The sequence below is a fragment of the Zootoca vivipara genome, chromosome 6 (genome assembly GCF_965207765.1).
Source record: "Zootoca vivipara chromosome 6, rZooViv2.hap1.1, whole genome shotgun sequence".
Lineage (NCBI taxonomy): Eukaryota > Metazoa > Chordata > Lepidosauria > Squamata > Lacertidae > Zootoca > Zootoca vivipara.
The window spans coordinates 58,552,101-58,577,487 of record NC_142589.1 but is presented as its reverse complement, the minus strand read 5'-3'; the positions used below and the strand labels follow the sequence as shown (position 1 = coordinate 58,577,487).

Sequence of the window (25,387 nt, the reverse complement as noted above, 5' to 3'; positions counted from 1 at the left end):
TGTAATGTTGAGGTCTCTTCTTGCTCCATCTCTGATGGAGTTGGAGTACACTTTGAGTTGCTTGTTTAGTATGGCCCTGTGGCCTTGCCGTGATGCGAAATCTCTGTGATTTGTGTGACTTTTGGCATCAAATCCATAACAAGCTTACATTAACTTCATCATAGCATCAGCAGGCAGTGAGTGCAAATTTGTGGCTTTGCAGAACTTAGGTGAGAACAGATTTTGCCTTTTATTCATCTGCATAGATTTCTAAGTTCTTTGTTTAAATGCCATCTTCATGCTGCCTCTAATAGCTTGAGTTGTCTTCTAGGAATTTTGCTTGGGGCACATATTCAATTACAGCAAATAACCTGTTGAGTTTTGAATTTGTTGCATGCCTAGCTGTGTTTTTTCCTACTTAAAAATATACTCAGTTACTGTATATGGAATAGCTTCTTCTTGTGCCTGTCTAAACAAAGGAAATTTGCTATTAATGCAGATTAAAGCTAAGTGTTAATTCTTAAAAATAAATGACCACAGATTAGGAAGAAAGAAAAATGGTAGTCACATAGTATTGATTCTCCCAGGTTTACAAAAAGCCTGTTACAGCTTCAAGGAATGTGTATTTTAAAGGTGGGGAACTTTTGGTTCTCCAGTTGCTGTTTGACTCCCAACTCCGGTTAGCTCTGACCATTGGTCATGCGGAGGCATTTCATGGAGAAAAATAGCAGCTGCTACAAAAAAATGGCGGCTCCAATGTTGACTGCCATCTTTCACCACTGGAGTGGCATATTCTGGGTGTTTGGTAATTTGGACTGTTATTATTTGTGTGTTTAAACTTTTTTTTTTTGCAAACTACTTTGAGTTTATGTTCTAAAGAAAAGTCTGAGCGGCCACTAAAACTAACACTACTGGTTCTAGAGAAAGGCGAGTCTCACTACCCCTCAATGAGTGACAAATGGGTACAAACGGAACATAAAAAACAACAACACCCAACGATACTTGCTTGTTGATCAGTGCATTCATTGCTGATTGCTCCTCCTTTTTGAAGACTGTGGGCTCAGCTAGATTGGTAAAGAAAAAGTGATTTATATGCGTTGTATATGTGCTATAACACTGTGCCACCAGGTGGCGCTGTGGAGCCCCGCTTTTCCCTACTGGATTTCTCTGTTTAAATTTACAACATGTTTTAACGCTTCTTTGATGTGTCTAGATCCAGCCAGAGAGGAACCCAGTCCAATCTAATCCATAGTTCTAGGCAGGATAAGTTAAATTTTAGAAATTAGATTCCATCTTCTAAAAATCATATGCTGGAATGTATTAGGACTTGAGAATACCTTTTCTCAGCCCCCTTCCTATGCAAGCCTTGGCAGTGGCTGGGAGTGGGCATCTCCTACCCCTGGTGCTGGGGACCCTCCTGTGAATGGGAAACTTTGCTGTCTATCCTTTTGTGTGTGTTTGATTCGGCAGATTGAGAGCTGGTTCCTGGAGGAGTGATTAATGACATGTGTTGCTCGCAGACACAACTTTGCTGTAGTTTGTAAAGCAACTGGTGTGTGTGGTTCCCCCTCCCCCTCTTTCCCTTTTGGGATCTCACTTCTCTCCCTGCCCCCAGTTAATTTATTGAAACAGCAGGAGACTATGTGGGAGAGAAAGGGTTGGGTGGAGGTGGCAGTTTATCCTCCCAAATGCCGCCATGAAAACAAAACTATTCCATGTGTCCTGCGTTGTCTAGGATCATTGGTGCATTCCCCTCCCCCCCTTGTGTTGGGGGTGCAAGGATCTAAATAGACATGTTAATTTCATGCCCTCCTAACAGGGCAGCCCCCATCAAGCAGCTGTTGATCTTGAGCTGGCTGACAGCTGTTAGACAAATCCTTTGTTTAGGATGGGGATTATCTCAAAACAGAGGTTCAGGAGGCCTTGAATTCTCCCTGCACACCCAAATAAAGATGCTTTGGGGGAAGGATGGGTTTCAGGGGAAAGCCAGACATGGACGTTCTCTTTGGAATATGCTGCCTCTGGTGAGCAGGGGGTGGGGAAAGTTTGCTGCCGGATCTTTCAATGGCAAAGTCTGGTTTCGTACTGCTGAATGGGTTATTCTGAAACTGAAAATAGGCTTCTCCCCCTCCTTGTGCCCCTCTGCCTAGGCTAATTCATTTGCATGACAAAGTGGAGGCTTAATGCAACTTTGCCATGGTGAGTGGAGGTATGCAGAGAGGCACCCCCTTGTTTCCAGTGAGAATGGGGCAGGTCTTGATAAAGGGGTGACTGTCTCCGTGGGTTCCCCTGTGCTGGCTTTGGTACTTGCGTTTTGTAGATGCGGTTTCTGCAACTGTGCCGTGGTGATGACCTCAAGCTCTTTAGGACTGGGTTGCCCAAATGTCCGTCTGCATCTGCAAAGACAATTTGTTTGGATGGTATTCGTAATAGGGCCGCCATGGTGGTGGCCCCGCAGTTATGTGGAATTAGATCCTGCTCTAAAGTGGGAGGGACCCATCCCATGTGGTCTTGAAGACCTACTTTTTCATGAAGGCCTTCGAGTAATATAAATGGGGGTTTCTATGCTTGGGAGGGGGTCCTGCTGACATTTCTTTTCGCTGCTGGTGCCTTTTAGTCTATTTTGTACTGTCTTTTAAGGCTAGTGTTGTAATAAAGTGGATACATTGAATTGTTACCTTTGTATATTTCGTTCTTTTGTGAACAGCTTTGTGGAGCATGTGCTCAAAACTCCAATCATCTTTGTTTTTTAAAAAATTTTTAAAAAGCCATGGGCTTCTTGGCTTTGATGGAGCGGAAAGATGCAAATGGAAGTTGTGTTTGTATCTGGTAAAGTTAAGTTCATTGTGGTTGCTGATTTCCCCCTTGCCACCCTTCTGTTCTATGGATCACTGGCTCACCTTTTACAGGTAAGAGCACTGAAGCCTAGAGAGTGAGGAGTGGGGGGGGGGAGTTCTCATTGTAATATATGCCACAGTGGAGTATGGAAGTCCTTATTGCCTCTTAATTTCCTTCCCTTCCTTGAAGGAGCACAGCGGGGTTCCTGGAATTGCTTGCCATATTTTTATTTCTAGACAGTTATATCAAACGTTAGTCACATTCAGAATAGATGCATTGAAACTAAATAACAAGAGTGACTTCGGTCCATTAATGTCAGTGATTCTTCTCTGAGCAGAACTTAGTTGGCCTCAGCTAGTCTCCTTGAGTTTCAGCTAAAGCAGGGGTATAAAGCTGGTGGCCCTCCACATGTTGTTGGACTACAAATTCCGTCGTCACTGACCATCGTCTTGGTTAAGATCCTTCCTCTAGTAAAGCTAATAACCCAACAAAGTCTTAAATAGTCTTTTAAAGCATGGGTTTTACCTCTAAACATGATGGTGTTTGTTTTGTTTTTTGTTACTCTTCCCATGGTTAAGATAGTACAACTAGCTCTCCGTTTTTATCCTCACAACAACCTTGTGAGGTAGGCTAGACTGAGAGGCTGGCTCAAGATCACCAAGTGAGCTTCATGGCCAAGTGGGGATTTGAACCCTGGTCTCCCAGGTCCTAGTCTAGCACTCTAACCACTGTGCCACCACTAAAACTTTCCAGTTATTTTAGGGTGTGTGTGATGTTAAGTTTTTTAAAAATATTCTCTGCCATGAGATCACAAAAGCTCAAACACATAAACAAGCAACAGTTATGGCATTCCTGCAAGGTAGTGTTAAAATGAAATTTCTAACTCATTTAAATTGCTTTGCAATGAGCACAATTTGCATACCACATTTCTGCATATTGGAGATAATGAACAGGTGGCCGCTTTGCACTTCTTATTCTGCAGTATCTATGCAGAAGTTATTGCCCCTGGATGTGACTGGAAACTGTGCAGTTAGGTATTGAAGAATCTTGAGCCTTTGAAAATTAGGAAAACCAGTGCTTCTTGGCTATCTCATTTCAGGAACCTTGAGTATTTTTGCCATCATAGCTCTGAACTCAGGAAGCTTGGTTCCTTAGGAACTTGAAAAGACATAAAAGTCGTGAACAAATGCTACTTTCCCAGAACCTGTGATCATGCTGAGATTAGGAGCAGATATTGGGCTTGAAGACCTGCTCACCCACTTCCCTGCCTCCACCACCATGCATGCTGCATAACCAGAGCTGTGATATTGCAGGAGCACTGGGCAAAGTGCAAAGACTTGTATTGTCACCAAATCCAGCTATTTGAGAATCTCTGCCGTATATTTTTAAGACAAGCATCTAGCCCTCATGACTGCAAGTACGGTATATAGAATGCACATGAACCTGAGAACTGCTCCCTGTCTTGGTCTGGAAGGGCCACAGCTCAGTGGTAGAGCACCTGCTTTGCTTGCAGAAGGCTCCAAATTCAATCCTCAGTGGCATTTCTGGGAATTGCCTGAATCCATGGAGAGGTGTTGCCAGTCATTTTAGACCAGCGATTAGCTTATATATCTGAGTTTCTAGCCCTGGACCCAAGTTTGAGAAAGGCTGGTGTAGGCAGTTCTGAGTCAGATGGCTCAATGGCCTGACTCTGAACAAGACAGCTTCCTATGTTCTGGGGTAGGGCATGTATTGGCTGAAAAAGCTTCATGGTGACTTGGGGAAAGTGCTTTGGAGGAGGTCTGTATCTCTGGGGTAGACTAGCATCTCCTTGGCCTTTGGGAGGTCCCAGGCTCAATCCCCAGCATCTCCAGGTAGGGCTGGGAGAAAGACCCCTATCTGAAACCCTAGACTGTCTCTTGTCCGTAAGTGCGGACAGCACTGGGCCAGATGGAGCAATGGTCTGGTTTGGGCTAAGGCAGCTTCCTGTGTTCTTTGGGGGTGTTGGTGTCGTTTGCCTCTTGGGCAGGCATTCTGCCATGGGTAAGTCCTAGGGTGCAGTGAAAAGAGGGGTGGGAAAGCAGCTGGGTGCCAAGGATCTTAGGCGGTGTTGTGTAGCTAATGTCTGGAGTCTCTCATCTTGCCAGCTGGGATGCTGAGCTTTAATTTATGCATCGTGGCCACTCTTCCCTTGTCTGTCGTCCAGCCGTAATTCGCCCGCCAGCCATCCCCCTTGTTGTGTCGCTTACGGGCAACCACTTTTAATCTGTGCATTGATTCCTTGACTTCATTAATTAATCTGCAAGGCTTTCAAGAGACAGGGCTTGGCAACGGTCCGAAGCTGGAGCAAATCTGCATTTGTCTTTTATGTGAAACTCTGTGGCATCCTGGCAACTCTACAGCAATTTCACTCCTTCTGTGTGGTTTAAGACCTTTGAAATGTCCCAAACCATCTCGCTGAGGCTGTTACTGCAGAAAAGCAACAGCTAATCCTCAACTGGATCTGTATTGCAGGTGGAGGGGTGAGGAGGGTGAGAGAGGGAGGGAGAGAGGGAGAGAGAGAGAGGAAGATGCATTGAATGAGCCCTGGGGGAATCTGGGAGAGTTTGGTCCCCATTGTGTGTCTCTCTAGTCCACAGCTGCGCCTTGTCCATTCATTTTTGTCCTGCAAACGTGTGCAGTGACGCGGCAGGAGCCTTGCCACTGACTGTTCTCAGGCTGGGTGTGTTAAAGATTCTGGTTTTCTTTTTAAATAGTCTGTGGGCTTAGCCATGCCATCTTGCAAAGTGTGCTCCAACCACATACTTTCTTTTGTTCAACTCCTCCTCTCCCCCAAGGCAGTCCTTGGACACAAATGTATTTTGCACCCAGATCCACAGGATGTTGGGTTCAGTGTGTGTGTGTGTGTGTGTGTGTGTGTGTGTGTGTGTGTGTTGGAGTTGAGAGTATACACCTGTTTAATCTCCTGTCCTAAATTGCCAATTTCATCTCTCTTATTGGAAATATCAGTGGAGATTTTTTATTTTAAAAAAGGGGTTAACAATGCACTGATTGAACAAGTGTTTTCTTTTATGTGTCTAGAAGCTTACCCAGGAGTCTTTGGTGAGATACCCTGCCGAAAGTTTTGTGAAAGTCCATGTATACTATGTTAACTGGATTACCTCTATCTATATGCATATAGACTCTCTTCTCTTAAAGAACACTTAATAAATTGTTGACTTTACTGAGCTAGATAATAATAATAATATTATTATTATTATTATTATTATTATTATTATTATTATTATTTATACTCTGCCCATCTGATCTCTTTGTATAAGGCAGTGCTATCAAAACCAGATCAGCAAGCAACCCAGTGGCACTCAACAGCCATCATTTAATGAGCCACTGGAGAATGGGAAGAGGTTTTTAGTTCTTTCTTAAAAGTCATTGACAATTGTGGCAGACTGACTTCCCTTAGTACAGTAAAGTGTTTGCTGTGCTGGCTGGGGCTGCTGGGAGTTTTAGTGTAGAACATCTGGAGGGCACCAGGTTGGAGAAGGCTGCTTGAATGCTCCCAAGGATGGTTCTTCGAATGATCCCTTTGGAATTCCAGAGAGGCATGTGAACATGTTCCTTATACTGTATATCAATGGTTCTAGAACTATGATATGTGGAAATGTTGTCGTGGAGCCATTGAGAAATATCTGTCTGTACTAAATATCTATATGTACTTGGCCTTGCATGGGATTCTGCCCCTACCCCCAACGATGGAGATTAGTTTTGCAGAACATCTTAGTTTATAAACCAGTCACATCCATCACTCTAGAGCAGTGGTTTCCAACCTTTATTTGACCATGCCCCACCTAAGCATCTCTAAAATCCTGATTGCCCTCCCCCCCCCGACATTTAATTCTTATTATTCAAAAAGTGAACTCCTATTCACATGGAGAAAGCCTAAAAGGCCATTAACTTGGTATAACACATTCTCTAATTGCCCCCCCCCCCATAAAAATCAAATTGACCCCCTCCGGGGCATGTGCCCCCATGGCTCTAGAGAGTAAAGACAAGGGTTATTAAAAGTGATTTGTGGATGTGCCTTGATTTGTAGAACTAATAAAGTTTATTAAGTTGTCTGCTTAGGAACCCCCCCCAGCAGTTTTCAAGTGGTCTGCATTGAGGTTTAGAACTGCTGTTCTTGGTGAGGAATTCAACTGTGTTGAAAGGAAGCGCAGCAGCAGCCTCACAGCAGAGTAATCCACAGTATATTGGTAAGCCAGAAAGCAAAGCGCAGCAGTGTGGCTTGGGATAAGAGGATTCCTCTACTTTCTCTAAGCAGTGCTCTTGGGCAATGGGGGTCAGGGGGTGTTTAAGGTGAAATGCGGTGGATAACACACGGCAGCAGCGCTCTGGCTCCTGAAGACTAGCTACAGGGGTTTAAGTAACAGAAGCATTGGCCGTGGAAGTAGAATGAAGGGTAATACCTGGGGCACCTGCCCTGCATGCAAATCGGCCATTGAAAGATTGTTCAACACCTGGCTGGTGTTTTTTTTCCTAATGACTATTTACAGTATTGAGGGCAGTGTGCACTAGAGGGGGTGTTGCCGTGCTCAGGTCCTGCTTGCAGGCTTCCCATAGCCACCTACCTGCCTGACCACTGTGAAAAGAGGGTGCTGGATCTCTTCTCACAGTTAAATTATGGAATTTTCTGCCACAAGAGGTAACGATGGCCTCCAAAGTGGATGGCTTCTAAAGAGGGTAAGACAAATTCACTAAGGATGAGAATATAAATGGCAACTAGCCCTGCTGGCTGTGTTCTAGGACCCACCCAAATTCTACTAACTCATTCTGGATTCAACCCAATGTTTGCTTTGCATCCAGTATCTACCATAACCACTACCAAGACCTCCCCACTAAATGCAAGGTTTTTATTTGAAATTTTAAAATGTAATGTTAAACACATACAACAACTGATTGCCCTCAGCAAACCACCCTCCTCACTGAGGCTTGTAAATCATGTTGCATCTATGGAGAGCCGTGTTGGGTGGGATGCAGGGCTGATAATAGCAGTTTATGGTATGGAGAGGGCTCTTCAGAGATGGATGCTGGCCTCTGGGTGACCTTGTAAGAGAGCAGACTCCCAAGTCTGTTCACTGGGGAAGCCGGTAGGTTAAAGGGCAGGTTGAGATTGATTGCAGGGTGGAACCTATTGCTTCCCATGCGAGTGACTTGACTTAAAAAGAACAGCATTCAATTGATCCTTCCCAAATTTTATTTTCTGGGAAGAGTAGTTGAAGAGAACTAATTTCCCTCTATGAGATTTCCCTTCTGTACTCTGAATTATCACCACACTTTACTTGAATCTTCACGAGGCCACAGAATGGAGTGGTATAAAGGGTTGTGCAGACCACAGGTAGAATGACAACATTAATTTTTCTTACTGCTCTCTCTCTCTCTCTGTGTGTGTGTGTGTGGTTTAAAATAAAAATAAAAATCCACCCCACAAATAAAAAGCAGGGGAGAGAGGTGGGTTAGACCTTTATCACCAACGTACTAGATTTATTATTGCAGGACGTTTTAAAAGTGAGAGAATCCTTAATAGTGTTGATCATCCTGAAGTGTTACAGCTCACTTTGTATAGCCTCATGACTTGTACCACTTAATTCTGCTGCCAAGGAGGAAACAGTGCTTAGAGTGGGATAACTCAGTGGTAAAGCACATGCATAGCTGATGAGTGACCTTGGGCTAGTCACACTTCTCTGATGTCTCTCAGCCCCACTCACCTCACAGAGTGTTTGTTGTGGGAGAGGAAGGGAAAGGAGAATGTTAGCCGCTTTCAGACTCCTTTGGGTAGTGATAAAGCAGGATATCAAATCCAAACTCTTCTTCTTCTGTTTTGTATGCAGAAAGGTTCCTGGCTCAATTCCTGGCATATTCCATTAAAATCAATGTCTAGGAGCTGTGTGTGCATATATATCTGTCTTGGACCCTGTAGCATCCTCTGCCAAACTGGTACCCTTTTGGACTTCAACACCCATCAGTTCCAACCAGCACAGCCAGTGGTCAGGAATCATGGGAGCAGTGGTCCAAAACATCTGGGGGGCACCAGGTTGTGGAAGATGTTGCTGCTCAGAGCAGATAATGCTGTGCCAGACAGACAAATAGTCTGGCCTGATAGAAGGCAGCTCCTAAGAATATCATAAGAGCCTTGCCGGATGAGGCCAGTGACCCATCTAGTCCAGCACCCTCTTCTCACAGTGGCCAGCCAGATGCCATGGGAAGCCCACAAGCAGGCCCTGAGCACAACAGCACTCTCCCACCCTGCAATTTCCAGCAAATGGTTTTTAAAGGCATACTTCCTAGTCTTTGACCTAGAACACAGCTAGCAGGGCTAGTAGTCATTGATATTCTCATCCTTAGTGAATTTGTCTTACCCTCTTTAGAAGCCATCCACTTTGGAGGCCATCGTTACCTCTTGTGGCAGCGAATTCCATAATTTAACTGTGAGAAGAGATCCAGCACCCTCTTTTCACAGTGGCTATGGGAAGCCTGCAAGCAGGACCTGAGCACGGCAACACCCTGTGAGGGATTCCCCGTTTCCCACCCCTCACTGCTTTAACAACAGAGGCTCTCCCTGTGCTTCTGTACAAACGGGAGTAAACCTCCAGTGTCCAAATTGGACTTGTCTCCAGGGTACCTCAGGGCTCTGCGTTCAAAGCCTATTGCCACCAGTGGGGTCTCCCTCCCATGGATCCCTACTGCTACAAATTGCCTCTCCCTTAGGCAACTATGTGGCTCCCCTGGCTTCACTAACCAGCCCTTTGTATGACAGGAGAAAAAGCAAACAGGAAAGCTTTGTTCTCGCCTCTTAGTCACACCTCTGAAGGTACTGAGACACTGCTCGAGTCAGTGAACGTTTAGGCACATTTAACTTTATTATTTAACTTGAAAACATGGATTTCTCTGGTTCTTACGAGTGCATATCTTCTTTTCGTATAATACAGACTTGTTAATACAGCTCCTGCATCTTGATAATGACGGTTATAAGGTTGTTCCCCCTCCATTTAGAACTCCATCTAGCTCCGCCTCCCAGGGAACACCTGCCTATCATGGGAGTGATAGGTTAACCCATGATGAACTGGAATCATCATCAGGCACTATTCCGCCACACACACACCCTCTAGTGCACACTGCCCTCAATACTGTAAATAGTAACTAACCATAATATTTAGTGGTTATTGGTAGCCTCTCCTCCGTGTATTTGCCTAAATCCCTTGTAAAGCCACCAGAGAAGGTGGAAGCGAAATCCACAGTTGAACTACGGTATGTGTGGTCTAAAAACTTCCACCATTCAGCTTTACTGGCTGGTGCCATGTTCACTTTTCTCCATGCCGTGCATAATTCTACACACATCATGTCCCCTTGCTTACTTGCCTGTTTTCTAAACTAAAATGCCTTAAATGCTGCAGCTTTTCCACACGGGGGAGTTGCTCAAGCCCCTTGATCATTTTGGTTCCCCTTCTTCAACTTTCCCCCAGCTTTACAATATCCCCTTTTGAGGCACAGTGACCAGAACTGTCCTATGTTCCCATGAACATGATGCCGGCTGGGGAAGTCCAGGTGTTCTGGGAGTACAGGGTCCACCAGCCCCCAGGCAGCACAAACTGTCCAGCCCCTAACATCTGGGAATTCTACTTGGTCCGTCCCACACCCCTTTGCCTCTAGTTTTATTAGGAACCCTTCAGTGAGGTTGGGGGTTGAAATCTTCATTATCTCAGGCAGATTCCTTTACCACTTTGCATCTCATGCAACACCGTTGGCACCAGGGAAATCTGACTCTTTACTGCTGTTCTCCAGAAACCATGAATTTTGGGGTTCCTTTGGTTTCTGTTCGCTTTTGTTCTCTGAATCAATCTATTGTGAATCTTTGGTTTGAGCTTCCCTCCACCCTTCCAATGTTGCCGAACAATAAGTCTCCAACCTTCTGGACCAAACGCCTCTGTATTCTACAAACCACCAAGGTGCATGCCTTGTGTCTACCTTAGCACCACTAGTGCATTTGACAGGCCTAAAAATATTATAACTGAGCTTTTCATTTGTCATTCCTGTGTTTAAACTTTGCAGCCAGAGGCCCCAGGAATTAGGCTGGGAACTGTGGAATTAATTTTTGCTAGGTGAGGGCCATCCAGTGGAACTGGGTTACCAGAGAGATTGAGGGAAAGGTTACAGTGGGCGTGCATTCTGCCAGGATGAGCTGGAGATGTATGACTTAAAAATCCAGTGCTGACTCCTTTTTAAGTGTTGGGTTCATATTGTCACAGGTAGTTGAACTGCAGACTTTCCATCTCTTTGGAAAGCTCTTTGCACCGCTCTTTCCCTATACAGCTTAGGCTGCAGTCTAAATCATTTACTTGGGACTACAACTCTTTTGGCCATGTTGGCTGAGGCTGATGGGTACCTCTGAAGTGCAACCAGTTAACCACCCTTGCTCTAGGGTCAGCAGCCTTTTACAGCCGTGGGCCAGTCCACCATCCCTCAGACCATGTGGTGGGCCGGACTATATTTTGAAAAAAGAAAAGAAAAGAAAAAAGAACTAATTCCTATGCCCCACAAATCACCCAGAGATGCATTTTAAATAAAAGCACACATTGTATTCATGTAAAAACACCAGGCAGGCCCCACAACTACCCCAGAGGTGTATTTTAAATAAAAGGACACATTCTACTCGCGTAAAAACACGCTGATTCCTGGACTGTCCGTGGGCTGGATTGAGAAGGCGATTGGGCTGCATCCGGCCCCCGGGCCTTAGGTTGCCTACTGCTCTCTGAAGCACTGGTCTTCAACTGGTGGGTCTGGGCACATTACCAGGTCACAGCCTGACCTAGGATGGATCACAATAGCAGTACCCCATTGTGCAAATACACCGCAACATATTAAGTAATGGGTCTCCAGATGCATGTGCAGGCTAAAGTTTGGTCCTCAGTTTGGAAAGATTGAAGAGTACTGCTGTGACATTTTAAAATATCCTCCCTTCTTTCTTTTGTCTAGCAACCGCTGCAGGCACTTATCTGCCACCCCTGCAGCAGGTATTTCAAGCTCCTCGCCGGCCCGGGATAGGAACTGTCGGGAAGCCAATCAAACTCTTAGCCAACTACTTTGAAGTAGACATTCCCAAGATTGACGTCTATCACTATGAAGTTGACATCAAGCCAGACAAGTGCCCACGCAGAGTCAACAGGTAAGGCAAGTATTAGCGTTTAGCAATTTCTCCTCTTGTCCAGCCCCTTAACTGGGAAGAAGCCAAAGGCCTTGGAGAAAATGCCTGCAGAGCTCTGCATGTCTTCTCCTCCCCCGTCTGGCTAGTTGTGAGAGCCCCACTTCCAAGCACACCTGTTGCACCTGTTTCTGCCCAGTGGGATACTTGACACTATTTAGCTTTGCTACGAGTGAAGTTGCCGCTTTTTGCACAGGTGGGAGCTGACCCTGCAAACTGATGCTTGGACTGGCAGCGAAGTGGCTTTCCTGCAGCATCTCTCTTCCTTCCTCTCCGCCCACACTGGGAATTTGGCCTCTCTCCTCACCCCATCTCTGGCCATGCGCTGGCGGTGGCGGCTTGAGAGATAACTGGGCTTTGGGCTCTATCACTGGTCAGCTTACAGCAGCTGTGTGATCTTGGCTGCGGTCCCAGGCTTTTAAAATAGCTGTCCTTAGGCTTTGGGCAATTGTACTGCTGTTTAAAACTCTGCTGCTCGTTTAGTTCTTTGCCTGGGAAGGTCAGTATTGAGAGCTATCTGAATTAAAGATTGAAAATTCCACAAGGAGCATGTGTGTAGAGCAGCTGATGAAATTTTAGGCCAGTTCTCTTTTAACTTGCATAATTCTGGCTTGGCTATCCATGAAGGCGTGAGAGAACTATAGAGGCTCACTCTCCCCCACTCCTGGAAACCAAACTCAGGCTTCTGAGATGTCAGCTGAAGGCATTGTAGAGTTGGCATGCTGGTCAAATATTTCAAGACTGCTACTAGGTAGAGGGCAGCGTACAATATTTTTACATGTATAACACTAGGTTTTTCCCCTTTAAAATAATGTCAAAAATTAGGGGGCATCTTATACATGGGGCCATCTCCCCCCATTTTCTTAAATCTGAGTCCCCAAAAATAGGGGGCGTCCTATAGACGAAAAAATACAGTAATTTAAAAATAAAAATTATGGTGCTATTTGTTAGCAAGGACAGGAACAAGGGCTACTTGTCCCCTAGCCTTGCAGCAGCCAGGGGCAAGTACTGCCCCCACTGGCCACCTGCTTGTAACTACAAGCATTATGCAAAAAGGAACGCAAGCATTCATCACTGGCAAAGGCCAACATGTCAGACGAGGACCAAGGAGGGGACGCAGGTCCAAGTCCTTACTTATCCATGAAGTTCATTAGATGGACAGGTTGCACACAGCCAACCTCACCGACTTCGTGCAGTTTTTGAGATGGTACTTTTTTTTTTTTGGCGGGAGAAATTTATATGTCGCCCTATTCTTTGGCAAGTGTGGAATAAAAATGCAGTAACATTAATTATTTTTTTATTTTTAAAAAAACTGGCAGTCAGGCCAGATACACACAAAAAAGTAGTAAGTGGAGAAACAGTTGATATTATTTCATAATGGCAATGCTTTAAAGTTCAACCCTCCAGATGTTGTCGGCCTACGGTTCCCATACAGTTAAGCGGAGCTGTCGTCTAACAACATCTGGAAGGCACCAGGTTGACCAAGTCTACTTTAAACATGCTTGACCATGACTTGTCAGTATTTGCCTGGTCAGTGTTGCTCTTGACCACCTCAGGGCATTACCCAGATGCTTATGTAACTTTTATGATAAACATCAAAATTATTCAAGTAATTTTTTTAGAAATTATTTTAGCATATCATCAAAGGCAATTAAAAGTAAGTTTATTGGGTGGAAAACATTAATACAAATTTCATACTTATTCACTGGTTGGTGTGTCAGCTGCAGTCTTTTTCTGGACAGGAATAGCCTGGGTACAGTTAGCCACACTCTGTGACACACTTTTTATGAGGCCTCCTTTGAATGCAATTCAACAACTGCGACGAGTGAAGAATATGGCAGCCAGAGTGTGGAGGGGAATAGAACTCAAGCAGGTACACTGGTTGCCAATTACCTTCCGGGCACAAAACTATGTGCTTAAGACAACATTTAAAGCTCTGAATGATCTGCAGCCCAAATATCTGAGAGAATGCTGTCTCCTGTATCAACCCTGCATTAAGATAAGAAGAGGCTTTCTGGGTCATCCCTATGCTAAATGAGATGCATAATGCAGGGATGCATGGTAGAGCCTTAATGGTGGTGGCTCCATGTTTGTGGAATGACCTCTCCACCGAAGTGCATCTCACCTTAGCTGTATATTTGGGAGGAAGGGTGGAGTATAAATAAAAATAATAAATTTTGTTTTGATGCCAGATGAAAGCTCTTTTTTTGGTAGGCCTTCTATTATAAATTGCATCGGTAAAGGTAAAGGGACCCCTGACCATTAGGTCCAGTCGTGACCGAGTCTGGGGTTGCAGCGCTCATCTCGCGTTATTGGCCGAGGGAGCCGGCGTACAGCTTCCAGGTCATGTGGCCAGCATGACAAAGCCGCTTCTGGCGAACCAGAGCAGCACACGGAAACGCCGTTTACCTTCCCGCTGGAGCGGTACCTATTTATCTACTTGCACTTTGACGTGCTTTCGAACTGCTAGGCTGGCAGGAGCTGGGACCGAGCAACAGGAGCTCACCCCGTCACGGGGATTTGAACCGCCGACCTTCTGATCGGATTTTTAAAAGTTTTTTGCTGCTTATTTTATTCTATATTGCCCTCCCCCCCCTTTTTTGGTAAACTACCCTGTGACCATTTTTGGTAAAGAGCAATAAAGAAACCTGATAAGGAAACAAATCATTTACCAAGCATTCTACATCATTTTTGCCACTTCAGGTTAACCCATCTGTCTCAGTCTAGCGATGAAAGCATTAAATTCTGTCACTTTTGCTATGTTTCTGCAGAATTGTGGAGTTCACAACTACCTCATTGGCTGCTGTGCAGTGTTTGTGAATGGGAATCTGTGATGCGGGCTGGAAAATGTCCTGTTCTACAAGTTCATTAATAAGAGTGAATGAATGCCTGTTGCAAACACAACATTAAACAAGCTTGGCAATTTCTGATGGTTTTTAAAGCTTTGTTTACTAAATTCTAGTAAAATAAACATGCTTTATTAGATTGCTCTCTAGGGCATGAGTAATTTTTCTAATGCAATCAGGTGTTTCTTTTCCTGATGCAAATCACTATGATTTACATAAGGAATATTTTCCAATTCAAAATTTTCCGGACAAGTCACATCACTTATGGGAATGAGGGAAAATACAAGATCAGCCGAGGTGATTGGCCAAGCAATACGAAGTTGTTGTATTAGATCAGGCACCCCCAAACTTCAGCCCTCCAGATGTTTTGGACTACAATTCCCATCTTCCCCGACCACTGGTCCTGTTAGCTAGGGATCATGGGAGTTGTAGGCCAAAACATCTGGAGGGCCGCAGTTTGGGGATGCCTGTATTAGATAGTCTTGGTAAAGTCTAGGTGCTTAGCCTATTGCACTCATTTACTCAGCAGAGCAGTACATTCCACTTGCTGCATGTTAAGGCTTCAACTTTTCCAGCACCAGCCACTGACCCAAATGATCCTGAGTCCTCCCTCACATTCTAGCTTGGCTGCTCCCAGCCCAGTCATACACCTGGTCCTAGTTTCTTACTGGAATTGTGAACCCGCTAGCCAATCCTTCTAGCTTCTCTCTTCCTCCCCCTCCCCTCCTGGTCTCTCTCTCTGCAGGGAGGTTGTGGAATACATGGTACAACACTTCAAACCTCAAATCTTTGGAGATCGGAAGCCGGTGTACGATGGGAAAAAGAACATCTATACGGTCACTGCCCTGCCCATTGGCAATGAAAGGGTAAGAGGGCAGTGTTCTCTTGGGTGGGTGGGCGGGCGGTGTTCTCTCTATTCCTCAGGCACCCTCTTTTTAAAGCTAGAAGGATCAGGAGAATTAAGAAGTTGCATTGGTGTTCCCTTCTATCCCTGCTGTGCATCCAACATGGCAGTGACTGAAAATTACATGTCAGTCACTTGGCATCACCTTGGTGTCTGGTGACCCAATTGGGAACATACTCTTAAGTGTGATTCCAATTCTTTCTCCCTTTATGTTCTGACCTGAACTCAAGCCCCTCCTGAAAGGGACTTGCCAAGTATTGTGCTTTCAGCTGGAATTGTGTTTAATGAATGCCAGAGACTGCAGGAGCTTAACAACAACTATTTCATTGTCTGAAAATGACTATATAACAGGCCTAACAAACTCACTAATGCAGACTTCTTTTTCTTCAATCCTTCACTCCTAGTTCTAGTTCCATACCATATAAGGCAGGGGTTCCAAAGCCATAGTTCCATGCCATACCATATAAGGCAGGGGCCCACAAAACTGTGTACCGCATGTGCTCCATGATATTCATTCAGGTGGCCTGTAGCATGTCTGAATTAAATACTCATATTTTAAAATGGTTCTTTTATTCCCCCACCCCCTGTATTTTATTGTATTACAACCTGACTACTGTGGAATGCAAATCATCTATATCAGGCATGTCAAACCTGCGGCCCTCCAGATGTTTTGGCCTACAACTCCCATGATCCCTAGCTAGCAGGACCAGTGGTTGGGGAAGATTGGAATTGTAGTCCAAAACATCTGGAGGGCCACAGGTTTGACATGCCTGATCTATATATATATAAATGTAAACTGGGTATGTTCCTTCGTCTCCAATGTGGAGCCAGTGTGGTGTAGTGGTTAAGAGTGGTAGACTCGTAATCTGGGGAACCGGGTTCGCATCTCCGCTCCTCCACATGCAGCTGCTGGGTGACCTTGGGCTACTCACACTTCTCTGAAGTCTCTCAGCCCCACCCACCTCACAGGGTGTCTGTTGTTGGGGGAGGAGGGGAAAGGAGATTGTTAGCTGCTTTGAGACTCCTTCGGGTAGTGATAAAGCGGGATATCAAATCCAAACTCTTCTTCTTCTACAAAACTGCTTGACCAATTGAGGTGAAATTTTGACACAACACCACATGCGAATGTCCAAAGGCAATAGGAAAGTTTGATAAGTCAGATGGCACACCTGTGCTATCTAAAACCCCGTGTTTCAAAACACACCACTCAGATGAAAATGCATGCTGGGAAAAGAACCAGGTTGCAAACTAGCGCCCTATAGTGGCGGCTACACTGGTACTGCATCTATAAAACCTTCCCTCTCAACAGCACTTCGGCTCTCATTTACATACTAGGTCGAAGCCTTTATAGACTAGGCTGAATGGAGGTACTGACTCGTCTGGGTGGGGGTTGGGGGGAGGAGGGGATGGGATAGGTCAGGGCACGGTGGGACCAGTCACAGGGATAAGCCGGGGGTGGGGGGAAGAGGGGGCGTGATACGTCATGGGTCGGGACAGGGTGGGGGGAATCACACGGATGAGCCACAGCAACACGTGGCAGGGCCAACTAGTAATACAACAAAAAACATTTTAAAGAAATTAATTTATTTTTCTGTCTTTTGTTTGTAGGTTGACTTTGAGGTGACGATTCCAGGGGAAGGCAAAGACAGGATATTCAAGGTTTCAATCAAGTGGATGGCCATTGTGAGCTGGCGGATGCTTCACGAGGCCCTGGTGAGCGGGCAGATTCCTGTTCCGCTGGAATCTGTCCAAGCCCTTGATGTTGCCATGAGGCACCTGGCCTCCATGAGGTAACTTTCTTTTGTGTTCAGGGATTTAGTTAATTTTTTTAAAGGGAAGATGCACACAACTCTGGGCACATCTTTTATACTGTTTCCACACAGATATATTACATCCATGAAGCGAGCATGGCCCTGGGAGTTGTATTTTTGTGGGATCTTCTGGGGTTCTGTGAGGGAGTAGCTCTCTCCCGCTTCTTCACAGTCTTCAGCTGGTGTCTAAAAGAGTATAGTGATGGTGCCTACATAATATCAATAGGCAGGGTGTTCCAAAGCACAGGTGCTGCGTCCTTAAAGGAAAATGACTGCTTTCAAATGCGGAATGGACATCACTTGGCACTTGTAGAGGTGCAAGTTCCACAGATTGAAGTGATTGGATTGGCATGCATGGAGCAAGGAAATCCTTTAACTTGCAACTTTGAAGACTGCCCACCCCAAGTAAACAGTGCCTAGGTACGAGGAAAGAACTGGGCAAAATTATGCTAGTGACAAATCTGTAAGAAGATTTGAGGCCCAGGGACATTCTTGAAAGGTTTTTGTGCCTCAGTCTAGACTTCAAATATCAAGAGCTTGCTGTCCTACATGGGCATAGCATGGGCTAATGTTCTTCATTTTCTTTGTCCTCAGGTACACGCCAGTGGGCCGTTCCTTCTTCTCTCCTCCTGAAGGGTACTATCACCCGCTGGGAGGTGGTCGGGAGGTCTGGTTTGGGTTCCACCAGTCTGTCAGGCCCGCTATGTGGAAGATGATGCTGAATATTGATGGTAACTAAATGCATGCAGAAATGTAACTGTAATGGTGCTGTTGCGGCTACTCTTGAGTTAAGACGCCTGAGTGCGCTCTGTCTTGTAAGAGTTTTATTGTGCATAGTATTTACAGTGCAGAGAAAGCAGAAAACATGACTGCTCAGTCACTCGCAGAATCCGGGAGTAGACGTTTCCTGTTACGTGCCCAGCATAAGAGTTTGGGCACCCTGAAACGCCTCCTCCCGACCTTACGTTTGGTGGCGCGCCTTAATTTGGGTGCCGGAAGGGGCTGCCTGTTCCCCTCCATCTGTTGGTCAGGGCGTTGCAATGGCTCTCTAGCATAGCCGAGCCCTGACTCCTCCAGCCCATTAACTTCCTCATTCCCCCACCTGACCCGCTGCTGCTGCTCTCACTGGGCGAAGTGCTGGTCAACAGGAGAGGCGGAGGCTCCCTGTACGGAGGTCCTCTAACAGTAACCCTGATATATAAATGTCACTGTAAAACATTCAGAATACCCAACCAGAAGACTGTGGCTGAAAAAAGGATTGTTGACAGTGCCTCTTAGGTTCTGTGGGGCCCTGTTCACCAGAGGTGCCTGAATTAACTGTTGTGGTAGGTTCAATGGAGAAAAAGAGCTCAGTCAGTTGCAGCTTGCATTGTGGTGATTATTTTGACAGTTCACAGCACAAGTTTTCTGACAGCATGCATGGCTGGTGTTTCCTTAAACAGCTTCATAAAAGGCAGAGCAAAAATGTATTATGTAAACATAAGTAAACTTACCTGGTTCTCTGCAAGTGTTGCATTGCTTTTTAAAAATCTGTTTTTTTCTAGAGCATTTGAGGGAGGGGATTCTTCTTTGGTTCTTGTTTGTATTACGTATTTTGTGTTTATATCTTGTATTTTTATGCTGTGAATGGCCCTGAGATCTATGGATGAAGGGTGGCATACAAATTCAAATTCTAGTAGTAGTAGTAATCATCATCATCCTGGTTTCGTTACGGAGTATTTACATGTTTTTCCACTGGTCATTTGTTTATCCCGTAGTTTTCTCTGTCACTTTCCAAACTGCAAAAAATCATTTAAATATGGATTTGTTGTGACAGTACTTAAATCCACATTAATTGCATAGATAGACCTAAAGTTCTGGTGTGCACTCGAACCCCTCCTGCAAAATGGTGGCAGAGAACGAGAGTCAAGAAATGACCGTGACGCTTGTGCTTCTGTTGTCTTGACTGACCTGCACTCTTGTCTGTTCACCCCACAACAGTATCAGCGACAGCCTTCTACAAGGCCCAGCCAGTGATTGAGTTCATGTGTGAGGTGCTGGACATCCGGAACATTGATGAGCAGCCGAAGCCCCTGACTGATTCTCAAAGAGTCCGTTTCACCAAGGAGATCAAAGGTAAAAGAGGGCAGAGACTCTAATAAAAGGCCCTAGTTGGCAAGTGGTTTTCTTGCAGGGCCACAAAGGAAATAGATGCAAAGCAAAAGGCAAAATTAAGAGGGGCAATATTTTTGAGGCTGTGGTGGAAAGGCTGGGACACCCTATCCCTCCTTTGCGTTCTCTGTTTTACATGTTGACTGGATCAATTAGCTGATTAATTGATTGACATCAGATGTGTTTCTCTTTTGATAGGTTTGAAAGTGGAGGTGACTCATTGTGGACAGATGAAGAGGAAATACCGTGTGTGTAACGTTACTCGGAGGCCGGCTAGCCACCAAACGTAAGGCTGTTAGCTTGGGGGAAGGGGGAGAGACACTTGTGGTGTGTGTTTGTGTGTTTCAGGAGGGGTGTGTGTTACCTTGTGACATTTAGCATCTGTTGGGTAGCATTTAGAAAGGGGAATGAGAAAAAACACTCTTAGTCTGGCGATGCAGGAAGCCTTGGGAACTGACTGCTGGGCACTTTCTCAGAAGTGTGCACTGCTGCTAGGTAACTTGTTTCAACTGTCAGTGTGGGGAAAGCTGCCCTGAAGGTGGAATTAAGAGCCTAATAAAATCCTGCAACTTCTCATAATGCAAATGTTTTGGAGTTGTTGTTTGTCCTGCTTTTGTTGCCCTATAGGGCAAGAGTGCTCTTCCAGATAGCAATAATGCAGTAACATTGGGGAAGCATCACACAACAACTTACAAAGCAGAATGATGTGTGGATGGTCCAGCATAAATTCACCACTAATGCACAATACAAGACGTAGAGTACACCTGCAAAACCAATCAGTCTGGAGAGGCTCGAGCTCTTTTTCCTGCGCAGTTTTGTACTGGGCTCTCTAAACAGCTGTGGATTTCTTCTGTGTAGGTTCCCTCTCCAGCTGGAGAGCGGTCAGACGGTGGAGTGCACAGTAGCGCAGTACTTCAAGCAGAAATACAACCTCCAGCTCAAGTACCCCCACTTGCCATGTCTTCAAGTCGGCCAAGAGCAGAAGCACACATATCTACCTCTGGAGGTGAAAACTGATTTTCGGAATGGGATGGGGAGATGGCTTTGAAATACCTCAAGGCTTTGCTGTTATAGAGGGTGGGTGTGGGTGCCCTTGCATGAACAGTTATGTTCCGGTTTGTACTTGTTCTTATCCTTTTGAACCTTTTTGTGTTTTGGCCTCTAGCTGTTTTAAGACTTTTAATTTTTACTGAAAAACAAAGAAGAAGTGACTAAACACACAGACACAACACAAAACACTACAATTTTATACACTGAGAATAAAAATATATATAATAAATATATTATAAATATAATAAATAGATAATATATAATAAATAGATAATTTTTAAAAATAAGCCGAATTTTCCTTCTTTCCCAACCATGAGACTTTGACCAATCTTGACTGCTTGCTTTAAACGTAACAGTCCCATGGATTTCTCAGCTGGTTAGAACGTGGTTGTTGATAACACCAAGTTTGCAGGGTTTGGTCCTCCATATGATACAGCTGCATATTCCTACATTGCAGGGGTTGATCAATGATCTCAGGGCCTCTTCTGACTCCACAATTCTATGAATCTTACCCTCTATGCTCAAAGCAGCCTGTCACAACTTTGTTGTGTTTTATTATCCTGCTTTTCAGATAAATGATGTCTTCCAAACAGAAAAGAACCACAGCCCAACCCTTAGGCTTACAGACTAAAAAGACAAGATGCAGGAAGGGAAAGCAGGTGGAGAAGGAAAAGGAGGGGACAACCTTTTTAAATCCTTCCCCTTAGCAAATGCTCTGAAACTAATTGGAGGCTCATAATCTTGCCCATTCACCTTGCCTTTTAAAGTCCCCTTTGTGAATAATTTCAGTGCGATGTTCCCTACTCCCTTCTCCCTTTCCATGCCAAGCACTCAGCACAAATTTTGCCTGCTTGGCCCAAATCAAGGGTAGGCAGGACTCAGTAGTGACTAATGGATACATGGTGGATTGGAACCCAGGAAGCTGCCAGTCACACTGGTCTGGTTCACATGTACTGGTAACACATTGTTTGAAATGAACTGTGGTTTACCATGAACAAGTACATAGCATGCTAGTGCATGCCAGTGAATTGCACCTCTTTTGCTCCTCCCTTTCCAGAAGTGGAAAACAAAACCACAGAATGGCTGGCTTCACCTAATGTGTGAAACAGCACTCATTGTTTCTTTGCAAACTACTACTGGAAGCCAAGGTTTTGTTTTTTAAAAGAAGCCCATGAATGCTGGCTTGCATATAATGCTAAGTCAGCTTCTCCATGGTCCCCCCCCCCTGACTCTGGGAAGGGAGGAGCGCAGCAGCTGCTGTTGGGCAGCATGCACTAGCACACCGCTTCTTCATGGTAAACCATGCCTTTGTTTCTGACCATGGCTTAATGTTCACATGTGAACCACTGCCCAATGGTCTCTTACTGGCCCCTGAGCATGGCTGTCGTATTGGCTTGCCCAAGATTCTGAGAGGGCTGTTAGTAGAACAGTTTTACAGATTAAAGTGCTCCATTATCACTCAAAAAATCTATGGGAAATTGGCTCCCAACTCAAAAGCTATTTGGCTGTATCTGCAAGTTTTCCATAGCTGTAGTTGGGTAAAGTTTATGATTTCCTCTAATGTACCACATTTTCCCGTGTATAAAACTATATTTTTTCCTAAATTTTCAAAGTTTAAAATAAGGGATTGTCTTATACATGGATAGTGCATAGTGCATTTTCTTAATTTTGAGTCCCCAAAAATAGGGACTCAATCTCCTTCTGCAGTCCCCCAGAGAGGCCCTGTTTTTTGTTCCTCTACCATTGACTGTAAAGCTGACTGACACAAGAATCAAGGCCTTCTCTGTAATGGTGTCAGCTTTGTAGAACTTCCTTCTGAAGAAGGAGCAACAGTCCTGGAGTACTGAGGACTCCTTGTTTCTCCAGGGGGTTGGGGCGGGCTGATCCAGATTAACAGGAAGCTGCTGCTGTTTTCCATAAGTGTTCTTATATGCTGCTGCTGACATTGATCTGAGTTTTAAGTGTGTGTTTGTTTTATGCTTTCATTGTTGTCGATCTGGAAGACCAATATTGGGGCCAAAGGGCAAGATAACAAAAACTACAATTAAAAGTAAATGTCTTTGGCAGGTATGTAACATTGTGGCTGGCCAGCGGTGCATTAAGAAACTAACGGACAATCAGACCTCCACCATGATCAAAGCAACAGCGAGGTCTGCCCCGGATAGGCAAGAGGAGATTAGCCGGCTGGTATGTGCCTCTTGTCTCTTTGCTCTTGTGGGAGGGAAGCGGCAAGCGCTTGTGAGCTTTCTGTTCTTTTGGACTGGCAACTTGTGAGTGAGGGTTTGTGAACTGCTGCTGAGGACAGTGAAAGCTTTATGACTTAGCGGTGCAATTCAAATGGGGTTGGCTGGGGCAGAGATCTCCCTCCACGCAACCCCATAACAACATGGGTAGTCTCTGCCAGCACAGTGATGACAGAGTCTCTCAAAGCCAAAACTCATGTACTTTAAAATTTCAAGAGTTCTAGGTTGCTGTCAATATTTGCATCTCTTCATATCTACCAGAATTTTAGGATGGGGCAGGGCAGGAAGTATGGGGCTTTCTGAGTGTTTAGCCACAAAAGCTACAAAACCTCTGACCTGAATCCCTCCAGATCTTATGGAACCAGTGATGAAGTGATGCGATCCTGCCATTACCTGGGTAGAACTTTCTGCGATCCATTGACAGATCCCAGCAACATAATCATTTGAAGTGTTCCACTAGGAGCTTTCATAGGCCAGACTAGCGCTATTTATCCTGAAGACTGTTGGCTGCCCATGCTTTGCTTAAACTATTGCCTATATTTTCCACTCTTATGAGTAGTGTTTCTTTTTTACCAGTGTAGCTGTTGGAAAGCCTGTTCTGTTTGGATAAATATATTTTACTATATTTATATATCATTCTTCCAGCCAAGTTTAAATCTATGCTGGAAGAGAGACCTAAATTTTAATATTACAATGGAAAATGGGAAAGAGATGTGGAAAAGAAACCCATTGAGTTAGTTTCAGCAACTAAGCTTAATATATGCAGTGAGTCCTGTATGTGGCGATGTGGTTGCCCAGAAGTGGGCACATACTTACATAAGTGGTGAGGATGTGATGCCGTACAAGTTTTTTGGGGGGAAATCTTACTGGAATGTAGTAAAATAATAAGCTACCACATAGAACCTTTCCTGATACTGGCATTGTTAACTATATTTGATGACCAAAATTCAGATGAACCATATAAAGAGGTTTTATTGATGTTATTGGCTGCATCTAGATAGGTAATAGCAAGAAATCAGAAAACGAGAGAGAGAGAGGAACATTTCAAGAATGGAAAATTTTAATGCAGCAAAATGCCTTAATGGAAAGATTGACGAAGCAAGTACAACTGATGAGACAGACAAGCATGGAAGATGATTTTGTAGGGCATTGCTTTGGGGTCATTCTATGGTTAGGAAGTTGTGAAACTGGAACCTCAGCAGCAGCTTCACAATAACCTTACTGGAGAGACTTGTATTATGAAAAAAGAATAATGGCACAAAGGGTAGCATTGTATACCTTCCATGAATTCTATGTACAGGTATTGTAATTTTTATGTGTTATTAGATGTGAAAAATAAAAAAGTTAAAAGTTATTTGTGCAGTACGTATACATAGATCAGCTTTGGGACATTTTGGCCTGTGAGCCTAATTTGGCCTGGCAGGGGTCCTAAGTCGGCATGTGAGGCCATTTGCCCTAAACCACACCCACCTGCGCCACACCTGACATAATATGTGAATTCAAATGTGGGACAGATAAAGACTGGCTTTATCTTAGAAGTTCCTGTTCAGAATTCCCTAGTGCAGCTGATGGGGCTTTCTCTTGGCACCGATCAGCTGATGAGCACTGAGAACAAGCACTTTGGAGGGTGCACTCTTGGTACCAATCAGCTGAGTGGAGCTGAGTTATCCCCTTTGAAGTAGTCACCTGATATCAGAGTTGACCTGTGGTGGGTGGGGCAGCTGAGGAACCAAGCTTCAGCTCTCCACCATGGACATAGACCATAAAACAGGAAATTCTGTTTTCAGAAGGAGCCCTTAAAACAAAACATAAACACCAAAGCAGAAAGAACAGCAAAAAGCCGACTTAGAGCAGCATAAAGCACAGCAAGGGGAAAGTTGATGCAGAAAGTGAAGCACTCAGTAAAATGTAACTATCTTTGTTTTTCAGATGAAGAACGCCAGTTATAACCTGGATCCATACATACAGGAGTTTGGCATAAAGGTGAAGGATGACATGACTGAAGTGACTGGGCGTGTCCTGCCAGCCCCAATTTTACAGTATGGAGGACGGGTAAGCATCCAAGGGTCTCTCAAGTGCTCTGGGGTGTGTGTGGCAGATTCGCTTAGAGTAACTGAGCAGTAGTAATATCTAAGGAATTGACATTTTGGCACCTCTTCCTCAAAGCCACCAGTCACCATATAAATTGTATTTAATTCTCAGAATTGTGGCTTTGAGCCCCACATCGGGCAAAAGATTTCTGCATTGCGGGGGGGGGGGGGGGCTGGACTAGGTGACCCTTGTAGTCCCTTCCAGCTCCACAATTCTATGATTTTATGGCTATGATCTTTTAC

General features: G+C 44.7%; 1 protein-coding gene across 2 annotated transcripts in view; it reads left to right on the top strand.

Annotated features, from left to right (window-relative positions):
• Window positions 1–25,387, top strand: part of LOC118086560 (protein argonaute-1) — a 47,066-nt gene that overhangs the window by 7,028 nt on the left and 14,651 nt on the right. The window contains exons 2-10 of one of the 2 annotated variants that reach the window (XM_035118315.3): window positions 11,824–12,013; window positions 15,641–15,761; window positions 17,408–17,589; window positions 18,205–18,341; window positions 19,591–19,725; window positions 19,960–20,047; window positions 20,620–20,767; window positions 22,879–22,998; window positions 24,984–25,106. In XM_035118315.3, coding sequence (XP_034974206.1) covers window positions 11,824–12,013; window positions 15,641–15,761; window positions 17,408–17,589; window positions 18,205–18,341; window positions 19,591–19,725; window positions 19,960–20,047; window positions 20,620–20,767; window positions 22,879–22,998; window positions 24,984–25,106 — 1,244 coding nt within the window. Of the gene's footprint in view, window positions 1–11,823; window positions 12,019–15,640; window positions 15,762–17,407; window positions 17,590–18,204; window positions 18,342–19,590; window positions 19,726–19,959; window positions 20,048–20,619; window positions 20,768–22,878; window positions 22,999–24,983; window positions 25,107–25,387 lie in introns of those variants that run through there. The other variant, XM_088672283.1, reaches the window with a different exon arrangement.